General features: G+C 41.3%; 1 protein-coding gene across 3 annotated transcripts in view; it reads left to right on the top strand.

Moving 5' to 3' along the window:
• Positions 1–15,012, top strand: part of PROM2 (prominin 2) — a 76,286-nt gene extending 61,274 nt beyond the window's left edge. For 2 of the 3 annotated variants that reach the window (XM_040414471.1, XM_040414473.1), the window contains 6 exons: positions 1,818–1,871; positions 2,207–2,287; positions 3,024–3,092; positions 8,314–8,403; positions 9,001–9,098; positions 14,323–15,012. In XM_040414471.1, coding sequence (XP_040270405.1) covers positions 1,818–1,871; positions 2,207–2,287; positions 3,024–3,092; positions 8,314–8,403; positions 9,001–9,098; positions 14,323–14,410 — 480 coding nt within the window. In that variant the 3' untranslated portion in view covers positions 14,411–15,012. Of the gene's footprint in view, positions 1–1,817; positions 1,872–2,206; positions 2,288–3,023; positions 3,093–8,313; positions 8,404–9,000; positions 9,099–14,265 lie in introns of all 3 variants that reach the window. The other variant, XM_040414472.1, reaches the window with a different exon arrangement.
• The last annotated feature ends 248 nt before the right edge of the window (positions 15,013–15,260 follow it).

Genomic DNA, 15,260 nt, shown 5'->3' on the forward strand with positions numbered 1-15,260 from the left:
TTAGAGGAAACAGTTCTCCAGTGTAATTTTCACCTTTTTTTAGCTTTCTTTTTACTCATCTCTCTGCAGCTTTGGTTTCTTTACCTTCTGTGGGTGGCTATCAGTTTGTCCCAGTCAAGCACCTGCATCTCCCAGGAGTGTACTGCGGTTTACTCTTGTTTACCCATTAGTAGAAAATAGTCCCTCACACACAGCTCCAGCAATTCTACTAATAAATAGTTCTGAAAAAACTCTGCTAGGAAATTTACGTTTCGCAATTATTAAAGGAGTCACAGCTAGAAGAAACGTTGTGATTAAGATAAAACTTAAATAGTTTATTAGATATACACTAAAACTAGGGAGAAGTGTGAAAGTCCCTAAATCTACAAACAAACAAAAATGATATACTATATGTTGACACTAGACGTTTAAGAGATGCGTAAAGATCCCACCAGTACATGTGGCTGTACAAGAGGTGCGGAGCAACTACAGCATCAGCTAGTCATACAACATATGTATAATTGCTGGATAAAACAGTGGTAACCTCATGCGATGACAGCACCTGTGAAAGAACTACTGTGGCGTGCTCAAATCACAGGTAATCATGTGCTATAACATCAAGTACAAGGTTACTAAGTCTAGGACTAAATGTTGCCAGGGGGGAGGGGAGTAACCACCTTTGTATAGGTGACCCTCATTAAATGAACACCAGGTGAAAAAATCCTCCCTGCAAGCCCCTCCATGCAGCAAACACTCAAGGTCAAAAATGAATCCAGCTGATGTCTGTCTGCCCTAAATAGCATGTGGATGCGCTATGTCCGTGCCCTAAACCTATTATTGAAGCTCAACGTTTCGCCTTGTAGAGGCTCATTTGGAGCTAGGTTAAATGTTGGACAAACAAACATGTAGGTGCCGTCAGCCTCTGGTGGTGAGGCGACAGCTCCGGCGCTATGATGGCCGTGGTGGTTGCATGAGGTTACCACTGTTTATCCAGCAATTATACATATGTTGTATGACTAGCTGATGCTGTAGTTGCTCCGCGCCTCTTGTACAGCCACATGTACTGGTGGGATCTTTACGCATCTCTTAAACGTCTAGTGTCAACATATAGTATATAATTTTTGTTTGTTTGTAGATTTAGGGACTTTCACACTTCTCCCTAGTTTTAGTGTATATCTAATAAACTATTTAAGTTTTATCTTAATCGCAACGTTTCTTCTAGCTGTGACTCCACTAATAAATAGCACTTACTGTGTGATGCCCGTCCCCCTCCAATTGTCTTCTCCACTGTATAGAGAGAGATATAAATATATATTTCTATGAATTTAGAAGTAGGGACATATGACTAAAAGGAGAAGGAAGCTAATGAGCAGGTCAGTCCACCACTGAATGCAGGAGAAAGTGTACCAGAAGAATGAGAAGCTGCCAGAGAGGAAAATATATCTACATAACCTAGCAATATTTTATTGCATGTATGTTGCAATAATACTTAAAGGGTCTATCCTGTGGATGGGTCATCAATATCAAATCGGCAGGGGTCCGACACAATGGAGCTGAGCTGCAATACCAATCACAGGCACTATACAATGTACGAGAGCCGCAGCTCCCTGAAACAGCAGATTGGGGAGGTGCCGGACCTCGTACCCCAGACAATGTGATAACGATGGCCTATCCTGAGGATAGGTCATCATTATCAATTTCTGGTTAATCCCTTTATTTTAAAATGTCCTATTCATTGCATAGTAATAGTCTTTGTGGGATTTAGTATCCCTGGCATGGCAGCCACATAAAAATTTCAAATGTATATTGCAAAAATGCTCTCTGATTATTTTTTTCAGGGGAAGTTAAACAGCAGTGTCCAAACTTTGGCTGTGTTGGCTCCTAAACTTCAAGTGAGTATAGACCACACAACATTGACTATACAGACTGTCCACATGGTCCAAAGGCGAAATGGAGTAGGGGTTCCCCAATAGCAGAGGGCCCCTGTGCAAGAACATTTTATAGGCCCCTTGCTTTCCACCTGCTAGAATTTTCCCTTGGTAGTAGGAAGCATTATTATGTTTAGGTAAAAGTCAGCCCCTTACTTGCACAGACCATGTTCAATTACATAGGTTACAGAGTATGTCCACCCTTGGCCCTGCTGAAGACACCACAGGTAATGACACCCAGCACTCATAATAGATATACTGTATTTGTGACCTAATACAACACATTTTTGCTCTTTAAGGTTGGGATACAACGTACAGTGCAAAATATCTACACACTCAGAGGACCGTTGATTCAGGGAACAATTGGTCAGCTGAAGAATGTAAGTCTGTTATGGTAGTGACCTTTGCCTGCTACCGCTCCGCTCTCCAGCATGGTTGATGCTCTGCTCACCTGCTCCCCTCCTTCTTATTGGGCTCGGCCTTTTGTTGGCTGCTCATTCTTGTAGTCCGCAGCCTGTTTCTTGTTGGAAGTGTCTCTCAGTGCCTGTAGGGCGCACACTCCGTCTGGCTTTTAAAGAACCATCGCATGCACAGCCAAATATTCCCCAGCCTGTGGCGTGACAGAGTTACTTAAGGCACCTTCCCCTGTGGGAGGGTGCCTGAGCAACAGGTTCCAGTTTGCTAGTTCTTGCAAAGGTATGCTGTTTACAATCATTTGTCCATGTTTCCTGGATTTTGACCCTTTGCTGTCTGTCCTGACTTCTCCTGATCTCTGTACTGACCTTGAGCTGACTGCGGACTGTTTATCGGATTGCTTGTACTCTGCCTGCCCTGACCTTGAGCTGCCTCTGACTACAGTTTTGCCTGATCCCTCAGTGTTCCGCACCAACGTCTCTTGACTCTTTTGGGTCAGCTGTCACTTGAACAGAGATTACTCTGAGTGGTAGTAGTCAAGTGGATGCCCCGCCGTTTAACAATGAGCAAAGCTTATGAAGCTTAACGTTGGTATCAAGTTACACTGTCGGGATAATACGTTAACCCACTAATGTTGTAGTGGCTGTTATCTGTTTTACTATAAAGTAAATGACTCATTTTTATTTCTGGTTATTTCTATAGGAGACCAAGTGTCTGCTCCATCACGCTATAGGATACTTTTCCCAATACATTGACTGGGTGAAGCATACCGTAAGTTCATTAAATTCTGAAAAAGAAGCATTTAAGGGGTTGTATGAATGTAAAAAAAAAAAATCTCACTTTAAGAAACATCACCACCTTTGTCCAGGGCCCCATTAGCCTGAACAAGCACAATCTTTTGACGAGACAAACCCGTCTTTTTTAATCTCATACAACCCTTCCAGTTATATCTAAGAGGTCTGTATTTGCAGAGTATCACAACAGATTATACAGATTATGTGTAGATTACAAGAAGTGTTTTCTAATATGACATATAATCATAATCATCTTAGTTAATCATTAATTGTCTGGGTTTATTGCAAAATGTCATGGGTAGCACCACTTGTTAATGTGTGTTTCAAGCTTCTTGGGTGTGTACGGAATTCACTTTATTACTCACAGTATATATAACCACTAGAACCTGTTTCTGCATATAATAGACCGGTTTTATAAGAGCATTCCCATTTACTGATACTACTAATAAACTCTTTACTTTATACCAGCAACATAATGGGGTATCTAGGGTTTACTAGAAGAAATAATCCTGGGGGCCACCATCAACCTTTACACTTTACACCAGCATCAGAATGGGGCATCTAGGACGCACTAGAGGAAATAGTCCTGGTGGATCACCAACAACCTATACACTTTGTACCAGCATCAGACTGGGGTTCCTAGGGTATACTAGAAGAAATTGTCCTGCTGTCCACCATCAACCTATACAGTAGTGTCAGACTAGGGTATCTAGGGTGTACCAGAGGAAATGATCTTGGTGGTCCATCATCAACCTATACATTTTATACCAGCATCAGACTGGGGTTGCTAGGGTCTATCTGAGTAAATTACCCTGGGGGATCACCATCAACCTATACACTTTACATCACCATCAGACTGGGATTCCTAGGGTTTACTAGAAGAAATTATCCTGGGGCCACCATCACCCTTTACACTTTACACCAGCATCAGACTAGGGTTCCTCAGGTTTACCAAAGGAAGTTATCCTGCTGTCCACCATCAAACTATACAGTAGTGTCATACTAGGGTATTTAGGTTGTACTAGAGCAGTGATGGTGAACCTTTTACAGACCAAGTGCCCAAACTGCAACCCAAAACCCACTTTATCGCAAAGTGCCAACACGGCAATGTAACCTGGATACTACAGTCCAATATACTGTAGTATATCTTCTATGTACTTTATCATTTAGCTATAATAGCCTGCCTACATTCAGTGCGCTGCCTGTGCTGTTCATAGTGCACTCTGTGCTGATTAATGGCAGGAAAAATCTGAGGCATATTGGCACACCATAGGGTGTGGGTGCCCACAGAGAGGGCTCTGAGTGCTGCCTCTGGCACCAGTGCCATAGGTTTGCCACCACTGTACTAGAGGAAATTATCTTTATGGTCCATCATCAACCTATGCACTTTACACCAGCATCAGACTGGGGTTCCTAGATCTTACCTGAAGAAATGATCCTGGGGTCCACCATCAACCTATACACTAATGTGAGACTGGGGTATCTGGGGTATACCAGAGGAAATTATTTTGGAAACCCACTATCAAACTATACATACAGAACCTGTGCCTGTCCATGAAGGATATGTCATCAATAAGGTCTAATCAGTTATTTTGGCATCACCTCAGAAGAAATAGTCTTCTGGCGTTAGAACTCTGATTTTGGAGGTCTATTATCCTCCCCTTTTTTCTTAGGTTTCTCTGAGGGGGCCCAGGCTCTACGATCAGATCTTCCTCGGCCAGAACGTCCTCTGAAGTTTGATCTTCTCGAGTCTTGTCCTTTATAGGGACGAAAAAACCTGGATTTGTCCTGGGTTTGCGGAAAGTTCAGTGCTTTATCCTCCGTGTTAGCTTCAAGGAGTTTATCCAAATGCGATCCGAACAACTTCCCGGGCTCAAAAGAAAGGCCACACAGATTATTTTTTGAAGAAGAGTCACCAGACCAAATCTTCAGCCAGAGAGACCTACGGATCGAGTTAGCTAATGCCATGTTTTTGGCACACAGTCTTATGGTATCAACCGGGAAATCACAGAGAAATTCCGCTGCCAACTTGAGGGTAGGCCACTGCTTGAGAAGTTCTTCTCTTGATACCCCGTTTTCAACGTCCCTGCCCAGATGGCTGAGCCACACTCTAAGCGCCCGGGCTACAGGAACGGTTGCCATAGCAGCTTTATTGAGAGAGGCGAGGTAAGTATGTTGTCTTTTGAGGAGACCATCAGCCTTCTTCTCCATAGGATCCTTCAGAAGAGATGAATCGTCAGAGGGAAAGAACGATCTTTTGGCCAATCTAGTTACAGCCGGATCGACTTTAGCAGGGGTCCCCCAGGATAAGGATTCAGCAGGATCCGTTTTATATACGCTCCTGAACCTGGAACCCAAATTTATTCTTCCAACCGGATGTTCCCATTCCTTATTCATTACGGCATCCAGGACTGGGTGTTCGGGAAATACTGATGCTTTCTTTTTAGGAAAATAAAAGAGATCTTCTTCATTATGCTTGCTGGATTTTTCTTTATTGGTTTCCATAATATTCTTGACCTCTTTAATCAGATGATTCGTGTCCCTTTTATCAAGTAAAAAATTTTCCTCAATAATAGGAAAATCAGAAACTGAGGAGATTTCTCCTTCTGAACGTGACGATCTCTCAGAGGTGGATGGGGAACAAGGTCTCCTTTTAGTACCCCTCTTTTTGGACTTGGATTTTTTGAGAAAGGATTTAAAGAGGGATATCATCTTACTTGTCTCATCTTCAGATGAAACGTCAGGGTGAGAACATTACTCACAAATATTAGAGGAGTGATTATCCGGTAGGGGTTGAAGGCAGGAAATGCAGAGAGGAGAACTAGACCTCCGTTTTTTCCTTGGCGGGGAAGTTTCCTGAGTATCCCGATAGCACCTTATGCAGAGATCCTGAAGGAAATCATCTGGAAGTGGCTGTTCACACGATTGGCACATCCTGTGCCTGCTCTTGCGGGAACTCTTCTCTTCCCTCCTGGATACACTGGACATCTGTATAAAATAAAGGGCAGTGAAAAAGCAGGGAAGCATAATCAATAGAAGGTTTGCCTGACAACAGGACAGGCCTATACCTTAAAAATGCTAGCGTTCGGCTGCCAGGCACAACAGGCACCGGAGCTCAGCAAAACACCGCTACTTAACTTTGAATTTGGCGCCAAGACGGGAGTGAGGCGGCAGGCCAGTGACGTCAGATACACCGCACCTGCGTTCCACAGTGTGTTCCAGTATGCCGGAAGTTCGGGTACATCGCGGCTTCCGGAAGTTAAGTACCTCGCGGCCCGTAAGGTAAGTGCGCCGCCTGACAGCTTCAAACCCCCGACCGGAGTCCCATACTAGGGATGGCGCTAGCGGGTCAGAAGTGGAGCCAGGGAGAATACATGGTTATTCCCACTCTGAGGCCTATAAACCTTGACACAACAAGGTATAACAGCCGAGAAGACATAGGTGGGCTTCATCCTCAGATGAGGACAAAAAAAAACACAAGGAGGCATTATGGGAGAGCGGGTCTTATAGGGTGAGGGAATTGATTATTTAATTGATTAATATGTTCCTATCTAGGTGGGCGGTCCTAGGAAAATATGATGACAAGGTTAACCCATTCTGTGCTGCCGTAGGACGAAATGGGAATGGGCTGTCTTACAATGAAATATGGGAGGATAGATCAACAGCAGTCTACGGAGGCCATGGGCACCTGCATCAGTAGGGAATGCACCAGGGCACCTTCAAGTCATCAGCATATATCATCACACTTTGTTTTTTCAACATCAGATACACAGAAAACAGAAAGAAAGGTTTAATATGTGTAAAGTAGGTGACAAACTCTAGGTACCCTTACAAGAGATGGTTATCAGACTGATTATTGGGAACAAACATTTGTGCAAACGCTCATTCTGAATAATTGCCCTGTGTGAAAATGCCACTGATCACCCAATGAAGGATCAAACGCTTGTTCATCAGGTGAAAGCACATTAGCGATCACTCATCCCCATACAGAGGAATTGATTGCTGCAGGTACAAATTCAGCTCTCCACCACCTGTGACAAGCAGGCATTTATTGGGAATGAATCTTCTTTCATGATAATTGCTTGCTTGCTTGCTTGGTCAGGCTGTGTGAAGAGGCCTATAGTCCCCATATAGAGTTAATATATTGTTATGTCGTGTGCATCTGTTCACAATGTAGAGATGTAACATACAATAGAGGCAGGTACCACCAAAATAAGGTGGATATTTTGTCATGAGATGTCTATGCTGTAGGTGTCTATGTGTGGCCACCCAGTGGTTGTGATGTGAATTACATTATGTCAAGGGTTTTGCTAGCATGTAGCTATATTCAATTGCTTATAGAGAAATTGGAGCCTTTACCAAATTCAAGCTAAGTTTAAACACATCTGTATATAAGGAAAAGCAGTAATACATAAATTGCATGGCACAATCTGGAGATATGAATGCATCCTGTCTGAGATGGACATTAGAAAAGCTCTCCTAGATTTTCTCTGGTCACAGTTATATCTTCATCTATACCCTGGACACTCAGGTGGAGGACCATCCCATCTGATAATCTATATGTCCTTATTGATGGAATGATCACTGCAATGATAAAAACAGAAGAGATTACCAAGACTTCTCCTAGCGAGTGGAGAGCAGATATAAATCTGGAAGATCCAACACATCCACACAATATACATATATTTCAATGGGAACCATGTCATTCTTTATTTCTTCTGTGGTGGCACTGTAGGAGAATTGAACAATTTTCACAGCCAATAAATGGAGGTCCCAACAGCAGGACAACCCTGCAGCAGCTTCATTTTTAGGGATCCTTGTAACAAAAAGAGATTGTCAAAAGCAGACAATAAATGTAATGCTGATGTTGTCATTTCTTCAGTGTTACAAGTGAGGTCCACTGTGAGCAACCAAGGATCACCAATGATTGTTGACTTATTTGGGGTCGACACAATAATCATTTTTAAAAATTGTCTTTGGTGGGCCTTTGATGACAAAAGCAACAAATCAGAGCTCATATTGTATAACCTAAACTACCACTAATGATTTTCCCCAGACACTTTGAGAATAGGACAGACGATACTACTGTATGTGGCTTAGGGTAACACCATGAATGACATTTAGCTCATGGAAGTGACTTGAGTGAAGTTCAGTCCATTGTGTATCAGCTAAACTGACCGTGTGCATTGTTATTCCAGATCACAAATAATGTCGCCTCCTGCCGTGCGGTGTCCACAACACTTGACAATTCTCGCACTGTGCTGTGCAATCATGTGACGGACCCCTGGGTGAGTGGAATAGCAAGAAAGCGCTCAAGATGCTTCCAGTGCACACATCATAGAGATATAAGAGGGAAATAATGTCAATTATTAGTACAGCCATTAGCACTGCAGAGCAGGTTAGGCTAGACTTATCAATAGTGCTGCTCATATCGGTCACACATATACCTATACATGCTACTGAAGGAAACGAAGATATGGGAGATAAAGTATTGAAGTAATGTACATGCATTTATGAAACAAATCTATTGTAAAATTAGATGAATGAGTCTGAACTTGCCAATTTCAGCTAGTAAGATCATATTTAAAGGGGTTGTCTGCTTTTTTTATGTTGAGGGCCTATCCTCAGGACAAGTCATCATTATCAAATCGGTGGGGTATCAACTACCGTCACCCCCGCCGAGTGCTGCCTTCTCTTCACGGTTTACCTGCTGTCCATCGCAATTGCAGCGGGAATAGCGGTCACCCTAATGAGCAATCAGCTGACAGCTACAGAAGGTGTATGACCACCTTTGGAGTAAAGGATCTGTACATAGAAGAAGATTAGAAATGGTGAAGTATTTATGTCCGAATAGTAATGATAACTGATGTGTTTTCCCTTTGTAGAATGGCTTTTGGTTTTGTCTTGGTTGGAGCGCTATTCTCCTGATTCCTAATATATTATTGAGTATTAAAGCTGCACAGTATATTGCACCCAAGTCTCCGTGAGTATACCCCTTGCTCGATTTACTACAATAAAACTGACCAACAATCAAACATGTACAGCGCGAATAGTGCGCATGTACCACAGGTGTCTTTAAACTGTGTTTTGGGTTCTCCTTTAACCTCTTCCGGACACAGGGCGTACAGGTACGCCCTGATATCCTGGTACTTAAGGACACAGGGCATACCTGTACGCCCTGTGTATTTCCGATCACCGCCGTGCGGCGGGCGGTGATCGGAACCCGGTGCCTGCTCAAATCATTGAGCAGGCACCTTGGCTAAATGCGTGGGGGGGTCCTGTGACCCCCCGTGTCGGCGATCGCCGCAAACCGCAGGTCAATTCAGACCTGCGGTTTGCGGCTTTTACCTGGTGTGGCGGCGGGTGGCGGTGCCATCGGGTCCCCATACGGCTGTAGGGGGGACTCGATGGCATGGAAGGCAGCACGATGCCTTCCTGAGGCATCGGCGCTGCCTTCCTGTGACGAGCCTGTGAGATCCAGCCCCCTGGATCTCACAGGCCGGAAGCTGTATGAGTAATACTCACTGTATTACTCATACAGCCAATGCATTCCAATACAGAAGTATTAGAAAGCATTGTAAAGGATTAGACCCCCAAAAGTTGAAGTCCAAAAGTGGGACAAAAAATAAAGTGAAAAATTTTTGAAAAAATTAAGTTTTCCCCCAAAAATTAAAAGTTTCAAGTAAAAATAAACAAAAAACGTCATTTTCCCCAAATAAAGTAAAAAAAAAAATTGGTAAAAAATAGGGGGGGAAAAAAGTAGACATATCAGCTCTATAAACATATCACATGACCTAACCCCTCAGATGAACACCATAAAAATAAAAACTGTGCTAAATAAACCATTTTTTGTCACCTTACATCACAAAAAGTACAACAGCAAGCGATCAAAAAAGCGTTTGCCCACCAAAATAGTTCCAATCTAACCGTCACCTCATCCTGCAAAAAATGAGCCCCTACCTGAGACAATCGCCCAAAAAATAAAAAAACTATGGCTCAGAATATGGAGACACTAAAACATCATTTTTTTTGTTTTAAAAAAGCTGTTATTGTGTAAAACTTACATAAAAAAAAAAAAGTATACATATTAGGTATCGCCGCGTCCGTATCGACCGGCTCTATAAAAATATCACATGACCTAACCCCTCAGATACACACCGTAAAAAAATAAAAATAAAAACTGTGCTAAATAAATCATTTTTTGTCATCTTATATCACAAAAAGTGTAATAGCAAGTGATCAAAAAGTCATATGCACCCCAAAATAGTGCCAATCAAACCGTCATCTCATCCCACAAAAAATTAGACCCTACCTAAGATAATCACCAAAAAACTGAAAAAACTATGGCTCTCAGAATATGGAGACACTAAAACATGATTTTTTTTTGTTTCAAAAATGATATTATTGTGTAAAACTTACATAAATAAAAAAAAAGTATACATATTAGGTATTGCCACGTCCGTATCGACTGGCTCTATAAAAATATCACATAACCTATCCCCTCAGGTGAACACCGTAAAAAAAAAAAAAAAAAAAACTGTGCTAAATAAACCATTTTTTGTCACCTTACATCACAAAAAGTGTAATAGCAAGTGATCAAAAAGTCATATGCACCCCAAAATAGTGCCAATCAAACCATCATCTCATCCCGCAAAAATAATACCCTACTCAAGATAATCGCCCAAAAACTGAAAAAACTATGGCTTTCAGACTATGGAAACACTAAAACATGATTTTTTTTGTTTCAAAAATGAAATCATTGTGTAAAACTTACATAAATAAAAACAATATATACATATTAGGTATCGCCGCGTCCGTGACAACCTGGTCTATCAAAATAGCACATGATCTAACCTGTCAGATGAATGTTGTAAATAACAAAAAATAAAAACGGTGCCAAAACAGCTATTTATTGATACCTTGCCTCAAAGAAAGTGTAATATAGAGCAACCAAAAATCATATGTACCCTAAAATAGTACCAACAAAACTGCCACCCTATCCCGTAGTTTCTAAAATGGGGTCACTTTTTTGGAGTTTCTACTCTAGGGGTGCATCAGGGGGGCTTCAAATGGGACATGGTGTCAAAAAACCAGTCCAGCAAAATCTGCCTTCCAAAAACCGTATGGCATTCCTTTCCTTCTGCGCCCTGCCGTGTGCCCGTACAGCAGTTTACGACCACATATGGGGTGTTTTTGTAAACTACAGAATCAGAGCCATAAATATTGGGTTTGGTTTGGCTGTTAACCCTTGCTTTGTAACTGGAAAAAATTATTAAAATGGAAAATCTTCCAAAAAAGTAAAATTTTGAAATTGTATCTCCATTTTCCATTAAGTCTTGTAGAACACCTAAAGGGTTAACAAAGTTTGTAAAAATCAGTTTTGAATACCTTGAGGGGTGTAGTTTCTAGAATGGGGTCATTTTTGGGTGGTTTCGATTATGTAAGCCTCACAAAGTGACTCACAAGCCTCACAAAGAGATCTGAACTGGTCCTTGAAAAGTGGGTTTTTGAAAATTTCTGAAAAATTCAAGATTTGCTTCTAAACTTCTAAGCCTTGTAACATTCCCAAAAAATAAAATGTAATTCCCAAAATGATCCAAACATGAAGTAGACATATGGGGAATGTAAAGTAATAACTATCTTTGTAGATATTACTATGTATTATAGAAGTAGAGAAATTGAAACTTGAAAATTTGCTATTTTTTCCAACATTTTTGTAAATTTGGTATTTTTTTTATAAGTAAAAAAGATTTTTTTTTTGCTCCATTTTACCAGTGTCATGAAGTACAATCTGTGATGAAAAAAAAAATCTCAGAATGGCCTGGATAAGTCAAAGCGTTTTAAAGTTATCACCACATAAAATGACACTGGTCAGATTTGCAAAAAATGGCCTGATCCTTAAGGTGAAAATGAGCCCGGTCCTTAAGGAGTTAAAAAGGTTGTTTCAATACAACAACTTATCCCCAATTCAGAAGTCAGCGAACAAGGATCTAAATGGCTGGGTTCCAGCTGTCAGGGCCAACACTGATGACTAGAATGGAGGCTGGTGTTCCCACGTTTGACTGGAACGGCACACATGCATGTGCGCTGCCAGTCCATTTAGCTGTATGGAGTTGCTGTAGATAGCCAAGCGCTTGCACTTGGTTAGCTAGAGCAGTCCCATACAGCTGAATGGAGCAGCGGTGCTCATTCATGTCTGCCGCCCCATTTAGACGATTGAACATAGGTCCCCATTCTAGTGATTTGCGAGGACAATCCCTCACAGATCAGACACTTATGCCCTATCCTGTGGATAGGGCATAAGTTTACACAATGGAATGGACAACCCCTTTATGAGTAGTGCATGAGTACAAACGTATATAGTTCCTTTTTCAAAAATAAAATGAAAAGGTTCAGCTTAACAAGCAAAGGGTGAAATCAGTGATGGATACCCACAGCATAGATTGACATAAATGCTGTGGATATAAAATATGCTGTGTAGGTCAATGTACGGTGGGGGTTTTTAGCAGCATGTAGATAACATTTCTTAAAGCGTATCTGAGTTTTCCAATAAAAAAAAAATTTGGATAATGGTTGTGTAGAATCATATCTGTGAAGGAGCAGGTCAGGTCTTTTTTGGGCTGCCCTAATGTTTTTCTCAGCCATATTACTCCCTGTTTCGGCTGCACAGCTAGATGCATTTCTTTCATAAGCAGAAGCATCTCCCTTCTGTGAGTACAGTATGCAGTGACCTCACTTCCCACTGTGTTTGTTTTCCTCTAGCGAGCTCAGTAAGCTGATAAGGGGTTGGTGGGTGGGGGAGATCAGACTTTCAGACACACAGGAGTTTCTCTGCTCTTCAGCAGCAGTGTAGAAGCAGTTCTTCTATCAGGCTTAGGAGCTCATATATCTCTGACATGCCCCCACTTACCGTGAACGGTGTTCTATTTTGCTGTTACTAGAGATGGATCTAACCAACAACAGGCAGTGCACTGCAAGTTCGGTGCAAATGAGAACCCTAGTGGCCATGACTTTACAGCTTTTTTTCAGGTGGATGCATTTTTTAAACGAAGTGATTTAGAAATGTGCTAATTATACCATTCTCTATTAAATTAAATACAGTGGTCCCTCAAGATATAATATTAATTGGTTCCAGGAGGACCATTGTTTGTTGAAACCATTGAAAGCTGAATAATCGGTTCCAAAGCCCCAAAATGTTATCCAAGATAAGAGAAAATGAAGATTTAGGAAAAATAAGCAGATAACTAAGACTAATAAAACAAGTCCTTACCTATAACAGTCAGGAATAGTTGATAACATTAACTAGCAACTAATATAGCTATTTTACCAGAGAAGTGGCCTTGATTGGTTGGATCTGAGTCTGAGGTATTGCATATAAGTATATAGTTTCACCTTACGATGAGACAGAAAAGACCATTGTATGTTGAAAATATTGTATCCTGAGGCCATTGTATCTTGACGGATATATTTTTGTGATAGTACAATTACTCTTTAAAGTCTCATCCACTTTGAAGGTATTGTAAACCACTGCAGATTTGCCACTTGCAAATCCACAGTAGCAAATCTACAATATCCATTCCCTGTGAACACACCCTTAAAGGAATTTGTACTGTAAAAAAAGGAGGAGATGATTATATATTGGGCGAGTAACACACACATAACAAGCATGTTGCCTTCTACCATTTGGGTGGCACTTTTCAAATTTCTTTGGTTTTGGCTGTAAATGTTTTTTGTTGGCTTGATTCTTGGAACCTATAATCACAACATTTAGTATCTCTTTTACTATCTGGTTATCTAATCTCCTAAGAATAAATCTATGTTCTGTGTTTAAAGGAGTTGTTCGGCCTAGGAGCTGACAAGCCCTATGGTTCTAAGATGTACAGAGATAAACAAAAAAAAACGTATCTGTTTACAGTTCCACCATTCCCTTACCACAGCGCTGTTTCTGGTTGCTTCCAGGCCCCATAAGACCAGAAAATGGCTTGGTCCTGTGTCAGTCACAGGCCTCAGTGGTCACAACTGCTGGAACAATACCTCCTAGGCCTAGACAACCTATTTAAACTTTTGTATTACTTCTACTCATATATTCCCATTGTGTCACACTAACCGTGTTCTCATCTGTCTTCTGTTTCTTTGGGTTTGTTATTCAGAATATCTATGACCTAGACCGCCATCTTTGCCTCCTAATTTCTCTGCTCTACCTGCAGAGCTGTAACCCCTGAAGAGGAGAACCTATTTCCACTGACTACTCTTGCAGAGCTTGCTGATTCTGACCTCCGGAGGGATAGTTCTTAAATGAGTCTGGAAGGTAAAGACTCCATGGTAATCCTGTGGTGGAGTCCGAGTCATCGAAGTTGGATCATAGATCTTAGAAATTTGTTTACAAGAGATAAACTATGCAATAAAGGGGCAGTATGGAGCAGAAAAGTATGATATCAGGTACAAATGCCATTCAAGTGTAATTGACTATTCACCGTTCATTGCAAGTCTTAAGTGGTGAAAAACAGAACATATGCCAGTATGAATGGCTTAGAAACATCAGGACTGGATTCTCGAAAATTCCTTGGCCATGTGACAAATCGCATACAGACATCAATAGTTATGTGGACCAGAATTGTGATTAATGGTGTTGTCTACTTTGGACTATTCATTATACGGGTCCTACAAGAAGAAGCGTGTAACAGTTCTACTGCTTAGACCCCTGACATTCAGCTGTAACATCTGGGGGAATCCGGTAGCAAATGTTTAAGTCCCCTGCAGCACCCCTGCAGGAAGAGTGAATTATTTGACTGTTGATATTGAAATCAGTGTGTTATCTACGTAATAGAAACATACATAGAAACATAGAATGTGTCGGCAGATAAGAACCATTTGGCCCATCTAGTCTGCCCAATGTACTGAATACTATGAATAGCCCCCGGCCCTATCTTATATGAAGGATGGCCTTATGCCTATCCCATGCATGCTTAAACTCCTTCACTGTATTTGCAGCTACCACTTCTGCAGGAAGGCTATTCCATGCATCCGCTACTCTCTCAGTAAAGTAATACTTCCTGATATTACTTTTAAACCTTTGCCCCTCTAATTTAAAACTATGTCCTCTTGTAGCAGTTTTTCTTCTTTTAAATATTCTCTCCTCTTTTAC

This window comes from Bufo bufo, chromosome 1, assembly GCF_905171765.1.
Source record: "Bufo bufo chromosome 1, aBufBuf1.1, whole genome shotgun sequence".
Taxonomy (NCBI): domain Eukaryota; kingdom Metazoa; phylum Chordata; class Amphibia; order Anura; family Bufonidae; genus Bufo; species Bufo bufo.